Genomic DNA, 21,672 nt, shown 5'->3' with positions numbered 1-21,672 from the left:
AAAGCAGCGACCCTGTCTTCCAAGGGTGTTAGTGGGTGCAGATTTGTCGGGCCTCCTCCTGTTCAAGTTCTTTCCCATTTGTTGTGTGCCACCTTTCTCTGCAGAGATGAAAATATAACTTTTTAGAGAGGGTGTCTTTCTGCTGGGTGGGACATGTACAGATTTACAATTGCAATTCCATTGAATAAATGAAAATATTACTTACACTAACTACTTGACCAAGGGCCTGCTACTTCTTTTTGCACTGGCCTCCAGATCTCGGGGTGGTCACCATTGCACAGTAATCTTCTGCAAGTTGATTCCAGTGTTTCTTCTTTTCTTTTGGTGAAACTTTTATGTGACTTCTGCTGGTGTCCAGCTCCTGCCATCTGGCCTTAATCACAGTAACTATTGCCTCCACTTCATCCTGTGAGAAATTCTTGGTCTTTGCGCCCCGATGCATATTGTATTGCAGCTCCAATTTTCCCAATGAGAATTAAAGTTCTCACCCACAACTGGCTCTTTAAAATGGCCGAATGCAGACCGGGAACTGCACTGGGCATGCGCGCCCAAAGCAGTCACGTCAAAAAGTCCTTTATTTTTCCCCGCACACGCAGAAGGAGAAGTCATTATTTTTTCTGTGCAGGCATTAGGCTCCACCCCCTGAAGCTAAGGGACAGGCTGCGTGGCACCAATTTCAAAAAATAGAACGGGGAAACTTGCAAGTTTTTTTTTTGGAGTTGTGGGGGTCAAACAAAAAAGGGTGTAACTTTTGCAATACGCCAAAAAACGCCTTTGGGGAAAATTGAGCCCTCAGCCTTGGAACATCATCCTGTAGAAGATCGTGGATCATGTAGAAATCGTGGGCCTGACACTCTGGTAGAATGGAGCTTTCATGAGTGGCCTGCTGTGTTGTCGGATTGGCAGACCATTGGGAATGTTGGTGAACTCCAAACTCTATTTTCCATATAGAGTAGACATTGGACCTGGGAGCCAATCAGCTGTTCTGCCCTATGTACTGCATGTGTGCACACTAGGTCCGTGCAGCAGAGCTTGGTCGTCTTGGTTAACCCTTGCTACTGGATCAAGACCTAGCTCTGTCAAGCCCGTGTGGTGGTTGGTGTGCAACGGCCACCACACACTAAAAGAATCCACGCTCAGGCATCTTCCACCCTTCAATATGTAGTTCGGGACCTAGAATGTCAGGTCCCTCATTGAAACACCTGTGAACTCATCTCTTTTTGGTGTGGAAGCAAGTCATCCTCGATACGAGGGACTGCTAATACTGCATGGGATGACTAAATTTGAGAAGGTTTTCTAATAATTGACGGCACCTGCTGTCTGTGCAGTTAAAGTTGGAGCATGAATGGCAGACATGACTAAAGTTCTGTTTGACGCTTGCAATTCAAGCAGGAAATTTAACTCTGGTTTTCTGCGTGTTTAATTTTCCCACATGAATCACGACCATTTTACAAAAAAATTCTGCAAATAGAGGGACTCGGCAGTGCTGCACTGAGCTGGTTGCTGGATATGAAATGTGTATTGGAAGCTGATTGGAGGCCAGAATGATGAAGCCTTTGTAAGGATGATACCAGCACTGAGACGTTGTGCCTATCGGAAAAGCTGGAACAGCCTGGGGCTCTTTTCTCTCGGAAAGAGAAGACTGAGGCTTGAGGCTGATTTTAAAAAAAGGGAAAAAAAGACTTGCATTTATATAACGCCATTCAGACATCTCAAACCGCTTTACAGCCAATGAAGTACTTTTGGAGTGTAGTCACTGTTATATTGTGGGAAACGCGGCAGCCAACGTGTGCACAGCAAGATCCCACAACAGAAAGAGATCTTTAAGGTAACGAAAGGGTTTGATGGGGTAAATTTATAGAAAACGTTTCCACTTGCGGGCGTGACCTGACTTAAAGACCACCAGTATAAGGTTGTCACCAATATATCCAGTAAGGAATTCAGGAGGAACTTCTTTACCCAGAGTGGTTAGAATGTGGAATTCGCTACCACATGGAGTACTTGAGGAGAATAGCAGAGATGTATTTAAGGGGAAATCTAGAGAAACACGTGAGGAGAAAGGATATGCTGATCGGGTGCCAGGGCTGAAGAGGCAGCTCCTGTAATGCATAAACATCGGCGTGGACCAGTTGAGCCAATTCTATGTAATTGTGTTTAATTGTCACATTTCACAGACTGCTGCTCCTCAATCAGTTCCACGATGTGCTGCCCGGCACCTGTATTCAGTCTGTGGTGGAAGATGCTGTAAAGTACTATGAAGGTAAGGCATCTGTCCTCTGCAGATTGTAGAACCGTCTGACGGCCACAGTTCTGCTTACTCATCAGGCAATCAGAGTAATTTCTGTTGTCTGATTCCTTACATAATTTTATCATAGATAATTACAGTTTATCTTATTGTACCGGATAATTAAAATTATATCATTATACCATTATACAGTTATGTAACTATGCATTATAAACAATTTAATTGTATTATTTTTAAATTGCTGTAATTTCCTGAAGTTGCAGAGACAAGAGCACTCATACAATCTGGGTAATTTGGAATGGATGTAGTTTGAAAAGGACTTTGTAGTAGGGTTTATTGATTCGAGTAACCTTTCTGTTGTGTTGGAAATGAATCTCTGTTTTGTAATGCACTAATGTTTCAATGAGAAGGCACCCAATATTGAGAGATTTTATCGCCAAGGTAATCTGGTCCGTTTCGTACTATCTGATTCAGCTTTCTTCCAGCGAGTACCAAATCTATCCTTATTTGTTTAGCCACCATATGCAAATAGGAAGTCTTGCTTTAAAAATAAGTCTATGCAACTATTTTCAATGGCTGAAAAGTCTATGCCCCTCTGCTGAAATTAAAAATGTACAGGGTCCTTCTGCAGCTACACTCCTGGTTAGAGCGTCCTGCACTCTTGCAGAGGATGCATCGTGAGCAAATGCCCTCTGGCAGCCAGCTGCAGCAGTCTGCATACTTGCTCGAAGCATTACTAGCTTCATATTTTCTGCTCAGAAGGGTAATGTAATGCATTTGCTTCATGGGTTCTTTGCTTAAGAATTCATAGCAACACATTGCTATTAACAACTAGTTGGTTTATTCTCAAAGGTTTAACAATCACACGACACATTACCAGTTCATCCACCAGACTCACAACCACCTGCCTCATGGTAGATCCCCAGAACCCAACTGGCTGGGGTTTTATTGAGCCTTGTGAATAGCACGTGACTGGCTAAACCACTCCCAACTCAACAGCTCTACAACTATTTTAAGTAGAGCTTTAAATCAGAACCCACAAATTTCCAAATAAAACTTTAACGGAAACTTAGATCAAATTAAAATTTGGTTGCCGGGGGTGATGATGCACTCCAGTCCCTCCGATGCTCACCTCTCGCGGAAGGTCGTGAGCATACCAGTGGACACCGCGTGCTCCATCTCCAGGGACACCCTAGCGTGAACGTACCCGCGGAAGAGAGACAGGCAGTCGGGCTTAATGACCCCCTCGACCGCCCGCTGCCTGGACCAGTTGATGGCCACATTGGCCAGGCCCAGGAGCAGTCCCATGAGGAGGCCTTCTGACCTGCCCGCTCCCCTCCTCACCGGGTGTCCAAAGATCAGGAGTGCAGCCAAAAATCGAGGAGCACACCCTTCAAATAATGGAAGAGGGGCTGCAACCTCACACACGTGGAACACGGAATCCTCCAGACTTAACAGCTCTACAACTCTTTTGGTTGGATGAAATAAAACAGTTAAGTCAAGTTACCTCCAATCTGGGGGACACTCCAAAACATTTTTCAAGGCCCTTTTTTCCTTTTTTGTGTTTTTTTGTTTTTTGTGGGTTTTTTTGGGGCACTAAAATCATACATTTTACAAGTGCCCCCTATAAAAGGGGAAGGGGACACTAAAACCGGCAGTTAAAACAAATTAAACTTTGAAACATATAAAATCAAATTAAAATTTGGTTGCCGGGTGTGATGATGCACTCCAGTCCCTCCGGCGCCCACCTCTCGCGGAAGGCCGCGAGCGTACCGGTGAACACCGCGTGCTCCATCTCCAAGGACACCCTGGCTCGGATGTACGCACGGAAGAGAGGCAGGCAATCAGGCTGAACAACCCCATCGACCGCCCGCTGCCTGGACCGGCTGATGGCACCCTTGGCTGTGCCCAGGAGCAGTCCTACGAGGAGGCCCTCGGACCTACCCGCTCCCCTCCGCACAGGGTGCCCAAAGATCAGGAGCGTGGGACTGAAGTGCAACCAGAAATTGAGGAGCAGCCCCTTTAAATAATGAAACAGGGGCTGCAACCTCGCAGACACACACAGAAATTGCAGGCGGCCTGGGAGCCCATGATACGGCTTAAAAACTAATTGCGTGGGACTGCTCCGTGCACCACCCTCCAGGCCAAGTCCCCGATAAATAGTGGGAGGACTCCCGTGTAGAGTGCACTCCATCGGGGACCCCCGCCTCCTCCAAACGGCAAAATGATACGCCGTGGCGTGTCCGGACGGCAGACGAGGATGGCAAGGTTGAGAGTGTGCAGGAGCAGCCCGTACAGGAAACCCCTCTGTGCAGAACTGAAAGGCACGGAGGGGATTTCACCGAGGCGGCTCAAGTTGTGAGGCGCCGGCTCCTGAGGGATGTTTTGAGGTTTGGCGCCGATGAGGAATTCATTCCGGACAGGGGTCAGTTCGGATGGGATCTCCCCACGTGCTTGAGCCTCCTCGACACACCTAACGGAGTCAGGGCCCAGTGCTGTTTTTAGCGACTCGATGGCATCGGCCGTGCGGCGGACATCGGATGAATTTAGGCGCCGTCCCAGCATGTCTGGCGCCATCCAGCCCGCTCCTCCACCATCGAGCAGGTCCCTGACCCTGTCAACAGCTCTACAAACCTGTGAGCATACTCTCAGGTGCACACCTTACAGGCGACTACAGCAATAGTCCAAGTTGATGAGCTGTAGTTTGTCTGGGACCAGCCAATGGTGTATTACTGTGATGTGCTTCCTGGTTGGTTGTGGCGATTGAATGAAAGAGAAAGAATTTCAGAGTCTTCCTCGTTCTTTGAAGTGCAGTTTTCACATACAAAGCTCTCTCCTGCTCAGCCAATCACTCCTTTTGTTTCTGACAAGCCTTTGAGTTACAGTCAGTGTGCTTTTATTTTTAAAAGATGAAAAGTTTAATTTTATAATTGGGCTTAGATAGGATTCCTTGAGCAATCTTCCCTGGAGGCTTTTAAAACCCAAGTTCACAATACCATAATCAAGTAGTGCAAATACTGGAAATCAGGGTGGTCAGTATATCTAAAGAGAGAAGATCCATGTGTATCCGATTAAGAGTACATATCTGAAACATCAGGTCTTTTCCCCTGACACTGACTCTCCTGTTATCCATTTCAAGTGTTTTCTATTTATTTCAGATTTTCGTAACTTTTTTTTGATAAACCAGTCAGTTTTTATTGTTCATCTGTCTTCTCCACTTCGGATGCGTTCTGTCCTTGCACTTCAGCTGCATTTTGCAAGAAAAAGAAGTGATCTGTAAAGTCATTGCTGGAGTTAGCACATTTTTAAGAATTTTGTATTCGGGCTTAGATAGGATTCCGAGTCTGGTTTAACCAGAGACGGGCCGGGTAGGGGATAGAATTGGTGGTGAAGGCATGGAGCTGGTGGCAAGGGCCGAAGACAGTGCCTTTGGTCTTCCCAATCTTTAACTGGGGAAAACTGCAGATTATGGGTATCGGACAAGAGATCTGCCAGAACAGAAATAGTAAAGGGGCTGAGAGAGAAGGTGGAGAGATGGAACTGGGTGTCGTCAGTGTACATTTGGAATGATATACAACATAGAAACATAGAAAATAGGTGCAGGAATAGGCCATTCGGCCCTTCGAGCCTGCACCACTATTCAATAAGATCATGGCTGATCATGCAACTTCAGTACCCCATTCCTGCTTTCTCTCCATACCCTTTGATCCCTTTAGCCGTAAGGGCCACATCTAACTCCATTTTGAATATACCTAACGAACTGGCCTCAACAACTTTCTGTGGTAGAGAATTCCACAGGTTCACAATTCTCTGAGTGAAGAAGTTTCTCCTCATCTCGGTCCTAAATGGTTTACCCCTTATCCTTAGACTGTGACCCCTGGTTCTGGACTTCCCCAACATCGGGAACATTCTTCCTGCATCTAACCTGTCCAATGCCGGCAGAATTTTATATGTTTCTATGAGATCCCCTCTCATTCTTCTAAATTCCAGTGAATATAAGCCTAGTCGATCCAGTCTTTCTTCATATGTCAGTCCTGCCATCCCGGGCATCAGTCTGGTGAACCTTTGCTGCACTCCCTCAATAGCAAGAATGTCCTTCCTCAGATTAGGAGACCAAAACCGTACACAATATTCAAGGTGTGGCCTCACCAAGGCCCTGTACAACTGCAGTAAGACCTCCCTGCTCCTATACTCCAATACTCTCGCTATGAAGGCCAACATGCCATTTGCCTTTTTCACCGCCTGCTGTACCTGCATGCCAACTTTCAATGACTGATGTACCATGACACCCAGATCTCGTTGCAGCTCCTCTTTTCCTAATCTGTCATCATTCAGATAATATTCTACCTTCCTGTTTTTGCCACCAAAGTGGATAACCTCACATTTACCTACATTATACTGCATCTGCCATGCATTTGCCCACTCACCTAACCTGTCCAAGTCCACCTGCAGATTCTGAGCATCCTCCTCGCAGCTCGCACTGCCACCCAGCTTAGTGTCATCTGTAAACTTGGAGATATTACATTCAATTCCTTCGTCCAAATCATTAATGTATATTGTAAATAGCTGGGGGCCCAGCACTGAAACTTGCGGTATCCACTAGTCACTGCCTGCCATTCTGAAAAGGACCCGTTTATTCCTACTCTTTGCTTCCTGTCTGCCAACCAATTCTCTATCCATGTCAATACATTACCCCCGATACCATGTGGTTTAATTTTGCACACTAATCTCTTGTGTGGGACCTTGTCAAAAGCCTTTTGAAAGTCCAAATACACCACATCCACTAGTTTTCCCTTATCCACTCTACTAGTTACATCCTCAAAAAATTCTAGAAGATTTGTCAAGCATGATTTCCCCTTTCATAAATCCATGTTGACTATCTGTCACTGCTTTCCAAATGCGCTGCTATTACATCTTTAATAATTGGTGTGCCAACATTTTCCCCACTAATATCAGGCTAACTGGTCTATAATTCCCTGATTTTTCTCTCCCTCCTTTTTTAAAAAGTGGAGTTACATTAGCTACCCTCCAGTCCATAGGAACTGATCCAGAGTCAATAGAATGTTGGAAATTGACCACCAATGCATCCACTATTTCTAGGGCCACTTTCTTTAGTACTCTGGGATGCAGACTATCAGGCCCTGGAGATTTATCGGCCTTCAATCCCATCAATTTCCCTAACACAATTTCCTGACTAATAAGGATTTCCTTCATTTCCTCTTTCTTGCTAGACCCTCGTTCCCCTAGTATTTCCGGAAGGTTATTTGTATCTTCCTTAGTGAAGACAGAACCAAAATATGTGTTCAATTGGTCTGTCATTTCTTTGTTCCCCATTATAAATTCACCTGATTCTGACTGCAAGGGACCTACATTTGTCTTCGCTAATCATTTTCTGTTCACATACCTATAGAAGCTTTTGCAGTCAGTTTTTATGTTCCCTGCAAGCTTACTTTCATACTCTTATTTCCCCCCTCCTAATTAAACCCTTTGACCTCCTCTACTGAGTTCTAAATTTCTCACAGTCCTCAGGTTTGCTGCTTTTTCTGGCCAATTTATATGCCTCTTCCTTGGATTTAACACTATCCCTAATTTCCCTTGTTAGCCACGGTTGAGCCACCTTCCTCGTTTTATTTTTACGCCAGACAGGGATGTACAATTGTTGAAGTTCATCCAAGTGATCTTTATAGGTCTGCCATTGGCTATCCACCATCAACCCTTTTAGTAGTATCATTCGTCAGTCTATCCTAGCCAATTCACGTCTCATATCATCGAAGTTACCTTTCTTTAAGTTCAGGACCCTAGTCTCTGAATTAGCTGTGTCACTCTCCATCTTAATGAAGAATTCTACCCTATTATGGTCACTCAAGGGGCCTCGCACAACAAAATTGCTAATTAATCCTCTCTCATTACACAAGATCCAGTCTAGGATGGCCTGCTCTCTAGTTGGTTCCTCGACATATTGGTCTAGAAAACCATCCCTTATACACTCCAGGAAATCCTCCTCACCGTATTGCTACCAGTTTGGTTAGCCCAATTTATATGTAGATTAAAGTCACCCATGATAACTGCTGTACCTTTATTGCATGCACCCCTAATTTCCTGTTTGATGCCATCCCCAACCTCACTACTACTGTTTGGTGGTCTGTACGCAACTCCCACTAGCGTTTTCTGCCTTTTGGTATTCCGTAGCTCCACACATACAGATTCCACATCATCCAAGCTAATGTCTTTCCTTACTATTGCGTTAATCTCCACTTTAAGCAGCATGGCTACCCCACCTCCTTTTTCCTTTCTGTCTATCCTTCCTGAATATTGAATACTCCTGGATGTTGCGTTCCCAGCCTTGGTTACCCTGGGGCTATCTCTCCGTAATCTCAATTACATCATATCCGTTAACAGCTATCTGCGCAGTTAATTCATCCACCTTATTACGAATGCTCCTCGCATTGAGACACAGAGCCTTCAGGCTTGTTTTTTTAACACTCTTTGTCCTTTTAGAATTATGTTGTAATGTGGCCCTTTTTGATTTTTGCCTTTGATTTCTCTGCTCTCCACCTTTCCTTATCTCCTTTCTATCTTTTGCTTCTGCCCCCATTTTACTTCCATCTGTCTCCCTGCATAGGTTCCCATCCCCCTGCCATATTAGTTTAAACCCTCCCCAACAGCACTAGCAAACACTCCCCTCAGGACATTGGTTCTGGTCCTGCCCAGGTGCAGACCATCTGGTGTGTACTGGTCCCACCTTCCCCAGAACCGGTTCCAATGTCCCAGGAATTTGAATCCCTCCCTCTTGCACCATTCCTCAAGCCACTTATTCTTCTTAACTATCCTGCTATTTCTACTCTGACTAGCACGTGGCACTGGTAGCAATTATGAGATTACTACCTTTGAGGTCCTACTTTTTAATTTAACTCCTAGCTCCCTAAATTCAGCTTGTGGGACCTCATACCGTTTTTTTACCTATATCGTTGGTACCTATATGCACCACGACAACTGGCTGTTCACCCTCCCCCTCCAAAATTCCCTGCAGCCGCTCCGAGACATCTTTGACCCTTGCACCCGGGAGGCAACATACCATCCTGGAGTCTCAATTGCGGCCGCAGAAACGTCTATCTATTCCCCTTACAATAGAATAGCCTAGCACTATAGCTCTCCCGTTCTTTTTCCTGCCCTCCTGTGCAGCAGAGTCACCCGTGGTGCCATGAACTTGGCTGCTGCTGCCGCCTTCCCCTGATGAATCATCTCCCCCAACAGTATCCACAACAATAATAACGTTTACACCGTGCCTGTAACATAAATGTCCCAAGGCACTTCACACGAGACAAAGGAGGAGGTATTACAATAGTTTATACAGGTTGAACCTTCCTTATCTGGAACCCTCAGCACCTGGCCTGTTCTGGATAAGGGATTTTTCCGGATGAGGGGTGGTCACGTTAAATTGGCTGGTACAGGTACTGAGCAAGGGGATATCTGGGCTGGCTGGCTGGCTTGGGGCTGGGAGTGCGGCAGAGTGATCGTGGGCGGGGTCAGGCCAGCAGCGAGGAAGGACTTCAATTTGTTCATATCGGAGTGGCCTGGAATGGTTCTGGACGAGGGGTGGTTCCAGATAAGGGAGATTCAACCTGTATTGTTTATCTATATCATGTTTGACAACTCACTGTGATTGATCACTACTTAATCACTTAAAAATATATATTTTTATTAATTAACACGATTTTTTGTTCATCCCTAATTGCCCTCGAGTGTCTTGCTGGACCATTTCAGAGGGCAGTTAAGAGTCAGCCACATTGCTGTGGGTCAGGAGTCACATGGTAAGGACGGCAGATTTCCTTCCCTAAAGGACATTAGTGACCCAGATGGGTTTTTTACGTCAATCCGGTAATTTCATGAAGCCCAAGTCCCCTACCCTGCCCCCCCCGCTTAGAACGGTGACTTTGTAGAAGAAAAAACGCGCCTAAAACTTACCGTGGTATTCACTCCGCTACTGGAACGTTGCAGGCCCTTGCCTAACGCAGCAGAAGCAGTGGGGGGGGGGGGCGGAGCCAGGACCCGACGCTGAAAACAGTGCCGGGACCTCTGCACGTGCGCACTAGAGTGTGCGCGCATGTGCAGTAGCTCCTCACAGCCCGAATCTCTGCAACGCTCTGCAGGCTGTGTGGGAGGGGCCCGGAGCACGCCGCCCCTAGCTCTGGCCGAATGGGCTCCCTCATCGGCGGCCAGATTAGCTACCAGTATATCTGTATTTGTAAGTTAAAATTGAAATTATGTTGACATACTGCAAAGTACTTGAGGGTTGGCCGTTAAGGTGTTTTATCAGCATGCTGGCAGAAATCCTCTGGCACAGTTGCTATAGTACGTAGTTCTTGAATGTGCATATTTTGTCTAACATAAATGCTCAGTCCAAATTAAAACTCCAAAATCAAGCAAGTCATAATGTTGGATTATAATATTTTCAGTTAATTGAGAGTTAAAAATGGAATTGGAATAAAACTAATCTAGACCATAAATATGTAAATCTATCAACGGCTTCACATTTAAGAAGAAAAGTTACATTGCTCTGGATAAATTAAATTCCCCTCCCCATGAACATTCTTTTTTAACATTACAAACCAGAAGCTGCACTCGTTCATATACATCAAATATTTAAAAAAACAAAGCTTTATCGTTCGATCTTGGGAGAGGTAGTGTAAGCCAAATCCAACAGCAAAGCCTGTCAGACCGGAACTAAAGACTAAACAAGACAAACAACAAACAGAGATTTAGAGTATAAAATTCTAAAATAATAAATAGTTTAAATGTCATATAAAACTTTCTTGTAACCTTTTGATAAAGGTGCCTTTGTTGATGCAAGAATACCATATAAAAACATTCTGCAAGGAAATAAAACACTCTGCTTCAGTGGATAGAATAAACCTGCTCATCAAAATGTCCTTTGGAAAACTCTTATTTACAGGACTTGCTATAATGTATTTGCTAGTTTACCAATCCATTTTTAATCTAGTTGTTTAGTGCTTTGTAAGTCCTGTTGCTAGGTGCAGGTCCTCTCAGCTTCCTTGTATTTTTTATTTGTTATTGAATGCTTATTTTTGTGCTTTGTTTAGTGCTTGGTGCTTTAAATGTATTTGTGCTGCTTTAATGTTGTTGTGAAGGTGTTTAGTGCTTTGCAAGGTCCTCTCACTTCCCTTCTCCTCCCCCCGACCCCCAATCTCTGGCTACCTGCGCTGATTTCTTAGCAAGGTTTTTCTGTGCGGACACAAGTGTGGTTACATAAGTTAGTTTGGAATAACTTTTAGCTGTCTAAGCTTGCTTAAATGGCCAAAACAGGTGTAAGTGGCTGGTAACGCCCCTTTTGGAAAAAAAATTAACTTGGGGAAAAAAAAACCTACTCACTTACACTGGAGCAACTTAAATGGGCAGATTTGCGATTTTTAAGATACTCCAAAAAAAATCTAGTTGCTCCAAAAAAAACTGAGCACCTTCTGGGCAAACTTGGGCCCCATTACTGATGCAAGCTTTTTATTCCAGATTTATTTCACTGAATTTAAATTCCCCAGCTGCCACGGTGAGATTTGAGCTCGTGTCTCTGGATTATTCATCCAGGCCTCTGGGTTACTAATCCTGTAACTTTACCACTATGCTACCGTAACCCCTTAAATATTAGACTGAAATATTTCAGATTGCACTGAGTTTGAGGTTCCTTTGTGATGGTTTTTGCTGAGGATGCAGACATGAGAATGAGGTCATGATCCAGCAGCCGAGGGGGAATATCACCTGACTTGAAGTATCGAAAGTCTAAGATACCCTATAAGTGAGCGTGATTTTTCTCCCCCCTTCCCTACTCTCCAATAGATTTTCTTTTTTGTTTGCGAAGCTTGACTCACAGTCAGTGAATGAAGACTCTCCTTGCATCCAGCGATGGTCCATATTTTTCTAGTAACCTTTGTTCAATCTCTACAGAAATTGAGAGCAGTGGCAATGAACTTCTGAAAGAGGCCATACAGTGTCTCTTGGGAGGATCTGTGCAGGAGACTGGGAGGAACATCAATGTACTCAACACCCTGTCGTGGGAACGGACCGAAGTCATCTCGATGCCTCGACTGGAGGGAGAGGAGGTCCTAGGTAAGTCGAATTAAACTTGGTGACCCAAAAGCTCCCAACTAGAGAGCTTTCGCTGGAATCTCTACCTCAGCTGAATAAGCACAATTGCCCTCGAGAGTATAAAGTAGGACTCTGCTGGTCCCTATATGGGACTGGAACCCTGTACCCGAGAGGGAAAGTGGCAAGGGGATCCTTGCCCTACAGGAGTAGACATCCCATCATCCCACGTCAGCAGGGTATTGTCGGTGCCTGCGGAGACTCTACTGTGATGGAAATTTATTCGCTGCAAAGTTCAATTTGAAAAAATATTTGTGGTCAGAAAGAAACTATTTTGAAATATTGCACTCAGAAATATGATTTTTTTTCTATTTTTAAATGTAGTTTATTTTCTTCTGTATTTTAGGCCAAATTCGTTATTCCCCAGTCAAGACTGTTATGTCTTTAGATGCTCTGATAATGACTCCACGAGGCAATGTATTGTAAATGAACTGTAGTGACCTTAGTCCACTTAATGTAACTCCAGAGTGAGGATCACACCTGGTGGCCTGCCTTTTATACTAGGCCTGGCACACCTGCCACTGCAGTGCCCTCTGGTGGCACACCTTACTGACCATACAGCTGGTGTACAAGTTTCCCATAGTAGTGCCCTCTGGTGGCACATCATATGTAATAGTACAAGCAGTAAACATGTCTGGATACATGACAGAGAAAATGGGCACTTTTGCTCCTTGGCCTCTGTTAACGCTGTTCTTGAGTCAACACCCTGGGTGACTTCCGCTCCACAGCTCGGTGCGGGGTAGGCTGGCGTGTGCCCAGGCCTGTACCACAGGCTGGCGTGCACTCGGCTCCGTGTGGGGAAGCCGGGCATAGGGACAGAATGGTGGTGAAAGTGAGACCATCATTGTTAAATCAATGAAATAGCGGGTGTGTTTACCAAAATATTAAAGCGTAAGTAAATGAAGGCAGCTAAGGGAAGTCTTGTGATACTGCGGTTACTAAGGTTTGCATTCTGCGTCATTTGCAGCCCTGGTAAAGGTTCCCAGTGTGGGATTTGCTACAGTGACCACCCCTCTGGTCCCATCTCATCCCGTCATTGTCACTTCTCAGGTAACTATAACATAAAGTAATAAGATACTCTCTCTTCATTCTGTCAATAAATATTTGTGCCCTTTCTTACTTCCTCTACTCCGTGTACTCTCATGCTTTTACTCCCTGTACCTTCGTCTCTTTATTTCTTACTTCTCTGTGTCTTATATTCCCTCTGCTGCTCTCTTACTCTCTCTCTTCTTTCTGCTCTCGAATGCTCTAGTGCATTTTCCACCTTTCTTACTCAGTTTACCACGTTCTGTGCCTTACTCCCTTCGCCCCTCCCTCTTAATCCATTTTATTCTTTGTGCCCTTGCCTCTCATGTTCTCTTACTTCCTGTGCCGTCTTTCTTAATCCCTGCGCCCACTCCCTCGTGCTCTCTCTCTCCCTCGTGCTCTCTCTCTCCCTCGTGCTCTCTCTCTCCCTCGTGCTCTCTCCCTCGTGCTCTCTCTCTCCCTCGTGCTCTCTCTCTCCCTCGTGCTCTCTCTCTCCCTCGTGCTCTCTCTCTCCCTCGTGCTCTCTCACTCCCTTTGCCGTCTTTCTTACTCCCTGTTCCCACTGTAGATCAGCCATGAGCTCATTGAATGGCGGAACAGGCTCAAGGGGCCGCATGGCCTGCTCCTGTTCCTATGTTCCCTCATTCTCTCTCTTGTTCCCTTTGCCCTCTTCCTTACAGTGGTCTTTACATTCTCATGCAGTATTTGTTCATGTTGCAGGGAGATGGCTGTGTAATTATGGAGAACGGAATTCTCAGAATCGTGTTTGATTCACTGGGCCGAATGACATCACTTTCCCATTTACTTTATAAAAGGTACAGGAAAACTTTTTTTTAATATGCTAAGTAAGGACATTTTAAGTCCAAATGAGAGAATTTCATTTTTCTTTAAACACTCAGCCCGGAATTACCTGAAAACTTGCTCCATTGCTGGTGCATCTATGCATTGTGCCAACATTACGATGCAGAAATTCCAGGAAATGATGGTGTGAGTGAGTTATACCATTCCTTGCCCCACGTCATAATTTCCGGGGACATTTTTGCTGCAGATTTCCTCACTAAAACAGTTATAATATCTCTGTCCGCCCCTTCCTCCATGAAAGCCAACAGCGATGGTGAATTTACTGAATTAACGCTACTTTGATCGCCACTGCCACGTAGACCGTTAAAGGTTGCCAAAATTGAATACCGCTAACATCTGTACCTTGATTATAATCTTAACCAGGCACACTATTACTGCACACTGACGAAGGGCTTCATTTTAAAGTTTAATGTTGTCTCGCTCCCAAATGAATCCTTTAGGGTACCATTTTTACTGACTTGTTCCAGGAACTTCTTTGAAATCTTATACCTCAATTAAGTACTAAAGTTTTAAGTTTTAAGAGCCAGGCATTTTCCCCGACAGATGTTCTCTTTTATATTAACATTTATTAAGCATGGGTTGCAACCAGTAATGAAACCTGGCTCGGGATCACACACTGTTTAGAATTCTATGTACACCGGTCCCGATTTTAGAAATTGTAAAAATACAGCCCCGTATTTGTTTTGTTTCATTAATTAATAAGCAAGTTTGCCTGAAAGTATAGTTCGAAAGCGATATTTTAAAATACCGCTATGTTGGACTGAAAGTATAAAAACAAAATACAAGATTAGAGGTCCGCCACAAAATAAAGACCGACGTTGACACAACAAGAATGGGGAAATTTCCTTTGAAATCAGCTGAAGAGGTGTCTCCCACAGATTCGGCCTCGTGTTCAGTCAGAACGGCCACGGGAATGTGAATCAGCAGATCGAAGCTATGCCAAATTAATAGGCACAATGTAGAGCACAGTGAAAAGTTGTCAGTAGTTTTTAACTTTTTGTAATGTGTAATGGGCAGTCCTTCCAAGTCGAAGTGACGTACAGATATGTGGCTAGAATTGCTACAATATAAAGTAGTGATTGTGGGCAATTGCTGTCACCCCGCCGTGCTTTTTAAAATTCTCTCGGGAATCTGCATCTTAAATCAGAAGCAAGCTTCAGGAAATTAAAGTTCTGACAGCTGGTGATTATTTTTCTATCAATTGGTGAAAATTAGCATTGTTCATTTCTAATCGAGCCAGTTGTGGCTCAGTGGGTAGCACTCTCGCCTCTGAGTCAGAAGGTTGTGGGTTCAAGTCCCACTCCAGGAACTTGAGCACACAAATCTAGGCTGACACTCCAGTGCAGTGCTGAGGGAGTGCCGTACTGTCGAAGGTGCCGTCTTTCGGATGAGACATTAAACTGAGGCCCTGTCTGCCCTCTCAGATGAATGTAAAAGATCCAATGGCACTATTTCGAAGAAGAGCAGGGTAGTTATTCCCGGTGTCCTGGCTAATATTTATCCCTCAATCATCATAACAAAAAACAGATTATCTGGTTATTATTACATTGCTGTCTGTGGGAGCTTGCTGTGCGTAAATTGGCTGCCGCATTTCCCACAGTACAACAGTGACTACACTTCAAAAGTACTTCATTGGCTGTAAAGCGCTTTGAGATGTTCGGTGGCCGTGAAAGGCGCTATATAAATGTAAGTCTTTCTTTAAAACAATCTTGGTGGTGTTTGTTCACTCACTTTGATTTGAAAGCAGCAGGGGTTTCATTCATAGAAACATAGAAACATAGAAAATAGGTGCAGGAGCAGGCCATTCAGCCCTTCTAGCCTGCACCGCCATTCAACGAGTTCATGGCTGAACATGAAACTTCAGTACCCACTTCCTGCTTTCACGCCATACCCCTTGATCCCCCGAGTAGTAAGGACTTCATCTAACTCCCTTTTGAATATATTTAGTGAATTGGCCTCAACTACTTCCTGTGGTAGAGAATTCCACAGGTTCACCACTCTCTGGGTGAAGAAGTTTCTCCTTATCTCGGTCCTAAATGGCTTACCCCTTATCCTTAGACTGTGACCCCTGGTTCTGGACTTCCCCAACATTGGGAACATTCTTCCTGCATCCAACCTGTCCAAACCCGTCAGAATTTTAAACGTTTCTATGAGGTCCCCTCTCACTCTTCTGAACTCCAGTGAATACAAGCCCAGTTGATTCAGTCTTTCTTGATAGGTCAGTCCCACCATCCCGGGAATCAGTCTGGTGAATCTTCGCTGCACTCCCTCAACAGCAAGTATGTCCTTCCTCAAGTTAGGAGACCAAAACTGTACACAATACTCCAGGTGTGGCCTCACCAAGGCCCTGTACAACTGTAGCAACACCTCCCTGCCCCTGTACTCAAATCCCCTCGCTATGAAGGCCCACATGCCATTTGCTTTCTTAACCGCCTGCTGTACCTGCATGCCAACCTTCAATGACTGATGTACCATGACACCCAGGTCTCGTTGCACCTTCCCTTTTCCTAATCTGTCACCATTCAGATAATAGTCTGTCTCTCTGTTTTTACCACCAAAGTGGATAACCTCACATTTATCCACATTATACTTCATCTGCCACGCATTTGCCCACTCACCTAACCTATCCAAGTCACTCTGTAGCCTCATAGCATCCTCCTCGCAGCTCACACTGCCACCCAACTTAGTGTCATCCGCAAATTTGGAGATACTACATTTAATCCCCTCGTCTAAATCATTAATGTACAATGTAAATAGCTGGGGCCCCAGCACAGAACCCTGCGGTACCCCACTAGTCACTGCCTGCCATTCCGAAAAGTACCCATTTACTCCTACTCTTTGCTTCCTGTCTGACAACCAGTTCTCAATCCACGTCAGCACATTACCCCCAATCCCATGTGCTTTAACTTTGCACATTAATCTCCTGTGTGGGACCTTGTCGAAAGCCTTCTGAAAGTCCAAATATACCACATCAACTGGTACTCCTTTGTCCACTTTATTGGAAACATCCTCAAAAAATTCCAGAAGATTTGTCAAGCATGATCTCCCTTTTACAAATCCATGCTGACTTGGACCTATCATGTCACCATTTTCCAAATGCGCTGCTATGACATCCTTAATAATTGATTCCATCATTTTACCCACTACTGAGGTCAGGCTGACCGGTCTATAATTCCCTGCTTTCTCTCTCCCTCCTTTTTTAAAAAGTGGGGTTACATTGGCTACCCTCCACTCGATAGGAACTGATCCAGAGTCAATGGAATGTTGGAAAATGACTGTCAATGCATCCGCTATTTCCAAGGCCACCTCCTTAAGTACTCTGGGATGCAGTCCATCAGGCCCTGGGGATTTATCGGCCCTCAATCCCATCAATTTCCCCAACACAATTTCCCGACTAATAAAGATTTCCCTCAGTTCCTCCTCCTTAATAGACCCTCTGACCCCTTTTATATCCGGAAGGTTGTTTGTGTCCTCCTTAGTGAATACCGAACCAAAGTACTTGTTCAATTGGTCTGCCATTTCTTTGTTCCCCGTTATGACTTCCCCTGATTCTGACTGCAGGGGACCTACGTTTGTCTTTACTAACCTCTTTCTCTTTACATACCTATAGAAACTTTTGCAATCCGCCTTAATGTTCCCTGCAAGCTTCTTCTCGTACTCCATTTTCCCTACCCTAATCAAACCCTTTGTCCTCCTCTGCTGAGTTCTAAATTTCTCCCAGTCCCCAGGTTCGCTGCTATTTCTGGCCAATTTGTATGCCACTTCCTTGGCTTTAATACTATCCCTGATTTCCCTAGATAGCCACGGTTGAGCCACCTTCCCTTTTTTATTTTTACGCCAGACAGGAATGTACAATTGTTGTAATTCATCCATGCGTTCTCTAAATGTCTGCCATTGCCCATCCACAGTCAACCCCTTAAGTATCATTAGCCAATCTATCTTAGCCAATTCATGCCTCATACCTTCAAAGTTACCCTTCTTTAAGTTCTGGACCATGGTCTCTGAATTAACTGTTTCATTCTCCATCCTAATGCAGAATTCCACCATATTATGGTCACTCTTCCCCAAGGGGCCTCGCACAATGAGATTGCTAATTAATCCTCTCTCATTACACAACACCCAGTCTAAGATGGCCTCCCCCCTAGTTGGTTCCTCGACATATTGGTCTAGAAAACCATCCCTTAAGCATTCCAGGAAATCCTCCTCCACCGTATTGCTTCCAGTTTGGCTAGCCCAATCTATGTGCATATTAAAGTCACCCATTATAACTGCTGCACCTTTATTGCATGCACTCCTAATTTCCTGTTTGATGCCCTCCCCAACATCACTACTACTGTTTGGAGGTCTGTACACAACTCCCACTAACGATTTTTGCCCTTTAGTGTTCTGCAGCTCTACCCATATAGATTCCACATCATCCAAGCTAATGTCTTTCCTAACTATTGCATTAATCTCCTCTTTAACCAGCAATGCTACCCCACCTCCTTTTCCTTTTATTCTATCCTTCCTGAATGTTGAATACCCCTGGATGTTGAGTTCCCAGCCTTGATCATCCTGGAGCCACGTCTCCGTAATCCCAATCACATCATATTTGTTAACATCTATTTGCACAATTAATTCATCCACCTTATTGCGGATACTCCTTGCATTAAGACACAAAGCCTTCAGGCTTGCTTTTTTAACACCCTTTGTCCTTTTAGAATTTTGCTGTACAGTGGCCCTTTTTGTTCTTTGCCTTGGGTTTCTCTGCCCTCCACTTTTCCTCATCTCCTTTCTGTCTTTTGCTTTTGCCTCCTTTTTGTCTCCCTCTGTCTCCCTGTATAGGTTCCCATCCCCCTGCAATATTAGTTTAACTCCTCCCCAACAGCACTAGCAAACACTCCCCCTAGGACATTGGTTCCGGACCTGCCCAGGTGCAGACCGTCCGGTTTGTACTGGTCCCACCTCCCCCAGAACCGGTTCCAATGCCCCAAGAATTTGAATCCCTCCCTGCTGCACCACTGCTCAAGCCATGTATTCATCTGCGCTATCCTGCGATTCCTACTCTGAGTAGCACGTGGCACTGGTAGCAATCCCGAGATTACTACTTTTGAGGTCCTACTTTTTAATTTAGCTCCTAGCTCCTTAAATTCTTTTCGTAGGACCTCATCCCTTTTTTTACCTATGTCGTTGGTACCAATGTGCACCACGACAACTGGCTGTTCTCCCTCCCATTTCAGAATGTCCTGCACCCGCTCCGAGACATCCTTGACCCTTGCACCAGGGAGGCAACATACCATCCTGGAGTCTCGGTTGCGTCCGCAGAAACGCCTATCTATTCCCCTCACCATCGAATCCCCTATCACTATCGCGCTCCCACTCTTTTTCCTGCCCTCCTTTGCAGCAGAGCCACCTACGGTGCCATGAACTTGGCTGCTGCTGCCCTCCCCTGATGAGTCATCCTCCCCAACAGTACTCAAAGCAGTGTATCTGTTTTGCAGGGGGATGACCACAGGGGACTCCTGCACTATCTTTCTTGCACTGCTCTTCCTGTTGGTCTTCCATTCCCTATCTGGCTGTGGACCCTTCTCCTGCGGTAAGACCAACTCACTACACGTGATACTCACGTCATTCTCAGCATCGTGGATGCTCCAGAGTGAATCCACCTTCAGCTCCAATTCCGCAACGCGGACCGTCAAGAGCTCGAGGCGGATACACTTCCCACACACGTAGTCGTCAGGGACACCGGAAGTGTCCCCGAGTTCCCACATGGTACAGGAGGAGCATATCACATGACCGAGCTCTCCTGCCATGTCTTAACCTTAGATACCCTTAAATTGGTAATAACAATGTTATAGTTCACTTACTGATATAAAAAATAAAAGAAAAGCTACTCACCAATCACCAGCCAATCACTTACCCCATTGGCTGTGACGTCACTTTTTGATTACTTTCTACTTCTATTTTGCTTTCTCTCCCGCTGTAGCTGCACCAGTACACTGGCTCTCGATCTCCCGCTGGGCTTTTGACAGGTCGCTCCCCTCTCACCAACTCATACAGTATTTATTTGTAAAGCATAGCTAATAAAGAATGGATTGCTATAATATTTGCTAAATCAGCAACCCAATCAACAATAATCTTAAATAAATATTCAGAGTTAAATACAGTGAAAGGAAACAGTCTGACATTTATGGCGATGTTAAATAAACTGTCGTTCCGCCCTGTATTCACCCCCGGCACTTTAATGGAGACTAAGGGCTCAATTTTGGCCACTAGAGATTTCTGGCGTACTTACCAGAGGTGCACTAGTTTTCCACACGTGGAAGTGCGCCAAAAATCTTCGGGCCGATTTTGGCCGCTGTCCCGGACCTTCTAGCTGCTGACGTGGCGTGGCGACTGGGTCTGTGAGCAGATCCAGCGTCCTGTGCTGGAAACAGAATCGGGTCAGCCTCCCGATACTTTGCTGCGTTTCTGCCCAGCCCAGCCGCTTTCTCCCCCCGCCCCAGCCTCCCGATGCGTCTTTGCCGGCCGCCCCTTTTCCAGGCCGAATGGCCTCCCGTACAGGCCGGCCCGTTGCCTTCCTCGGCCGAGTTCAATTCAAGGTAGGATTTACTACAATTATTTATTTGTTATTCAATTATTTACCTGAGTTCTTTATCTTCATTGAGTTATTTCAACTTTTATTTGCAATGTTTGGTGCTTGGTGCTTGGATGCAGGTCTTTATTTACTTATCTGCGCCAATTTCTTAACTGCCCGCAAGGTTTATCAGAACTGGCCACATACGCTGACCTAAGTGGATTTGGAGTAACTTTTAGCTGGCCAGAATTACCTAAATGGCCACAACTGGTGTAAGTGGCTGGGAACGCCCCCTTTTGGGAAAAAAAAACCTGAACCATAAAAAATCGTACCTAACTGAGTTACTCTGGAGCAAGTTGATTGGGGAAAATGGCGTTTTTTAAACTTAGGCCAGAAAAATCAACTTACTCCAAAAAAAATTGGAGCAAGTCATTGCCAAAATTGGGCCCTAGAAAAGGACTTATACTTCTACCAAAGACTGAAAACCTCTGTTTCTGAGACATGTGTCAGAAGGGCTTGCCCAGTTTTGTGCCAATCACACCCAACAAGTCAACACGGAATTGCAGACATTTGGGTCCACTTTTACAACCCACCTCCTTACACAGAGACCCACACAAATGTGAGGGGGTTGTGAACTCTTGAAAGCTCTCGAGTGCTTCTTCCTTGGACCTGAGCCAGAGATTGTCCTTTACTTTACGGCTTAACTGCTTGAAAGCTAGTGTCACTTTTTACTTCCCAGCATTCAGGTCAACAGTTGAACTCCAAACATGGGCATCCTCGGGCAGTTTATAGCGTATTTCCCTGACGAATCTTGAATGCCAAATCTTGG

At 45.0% G+C, this 21,672-nt stretch overlaps 1 protein-coding gene across 2 annotated transcripts in view; it reads left to right on the top strand.

The window, feature by feature from the left end:
* Positions 1-21,672, top strand: part of man2c1 (mannosidase, alpha, class 2C, member 1) — a 97,476-nt gene that overhangs the window by 57,055 nt on the left and 18,749 nt on the right. For both annotated transcript variants that reach the window (XM_070865131.1, XM_070865130.1), the window contains 4 exons: positions 2,175-2,260; positions 12,203-12,364; positions 13,368-13,450; positions 14,147-14,241. In XM_070865131.1, coding sequence (XP_070721232.1) covers positions 2,175-2,260; positions 12,203-12,364; positions 13,368-13,450; positions 14,147-14,241 — 426 coding nt within the window. The remainder of the gene's footprint in view (positions 1-2,174; positions 2,261-12,202; positions 12,365-13,367; positions 13,451-14,146; positions 14,242-21,672) is intronic.

This window comes from Pristiophorus japonicus, chromosome 21, assembly GCF_044704955.1.
Source record: "Pristiophorus japonicus isolate sPriJap1 chromosome 21, sPriJap1.hap1, whole genome shotgun sequence".
Lineage (NCBI taxonomy): Eukaryota > Metazoa > Chordata > Chondrichthyes > Pristiophoridae > Pristiophorus > Pristiophorus japonicus.
The sequence above is the reverse complement of the archived record's forward strand: the minus strand, read 5'-3'. Positions and strand labels throughout refer to the sequence as shown.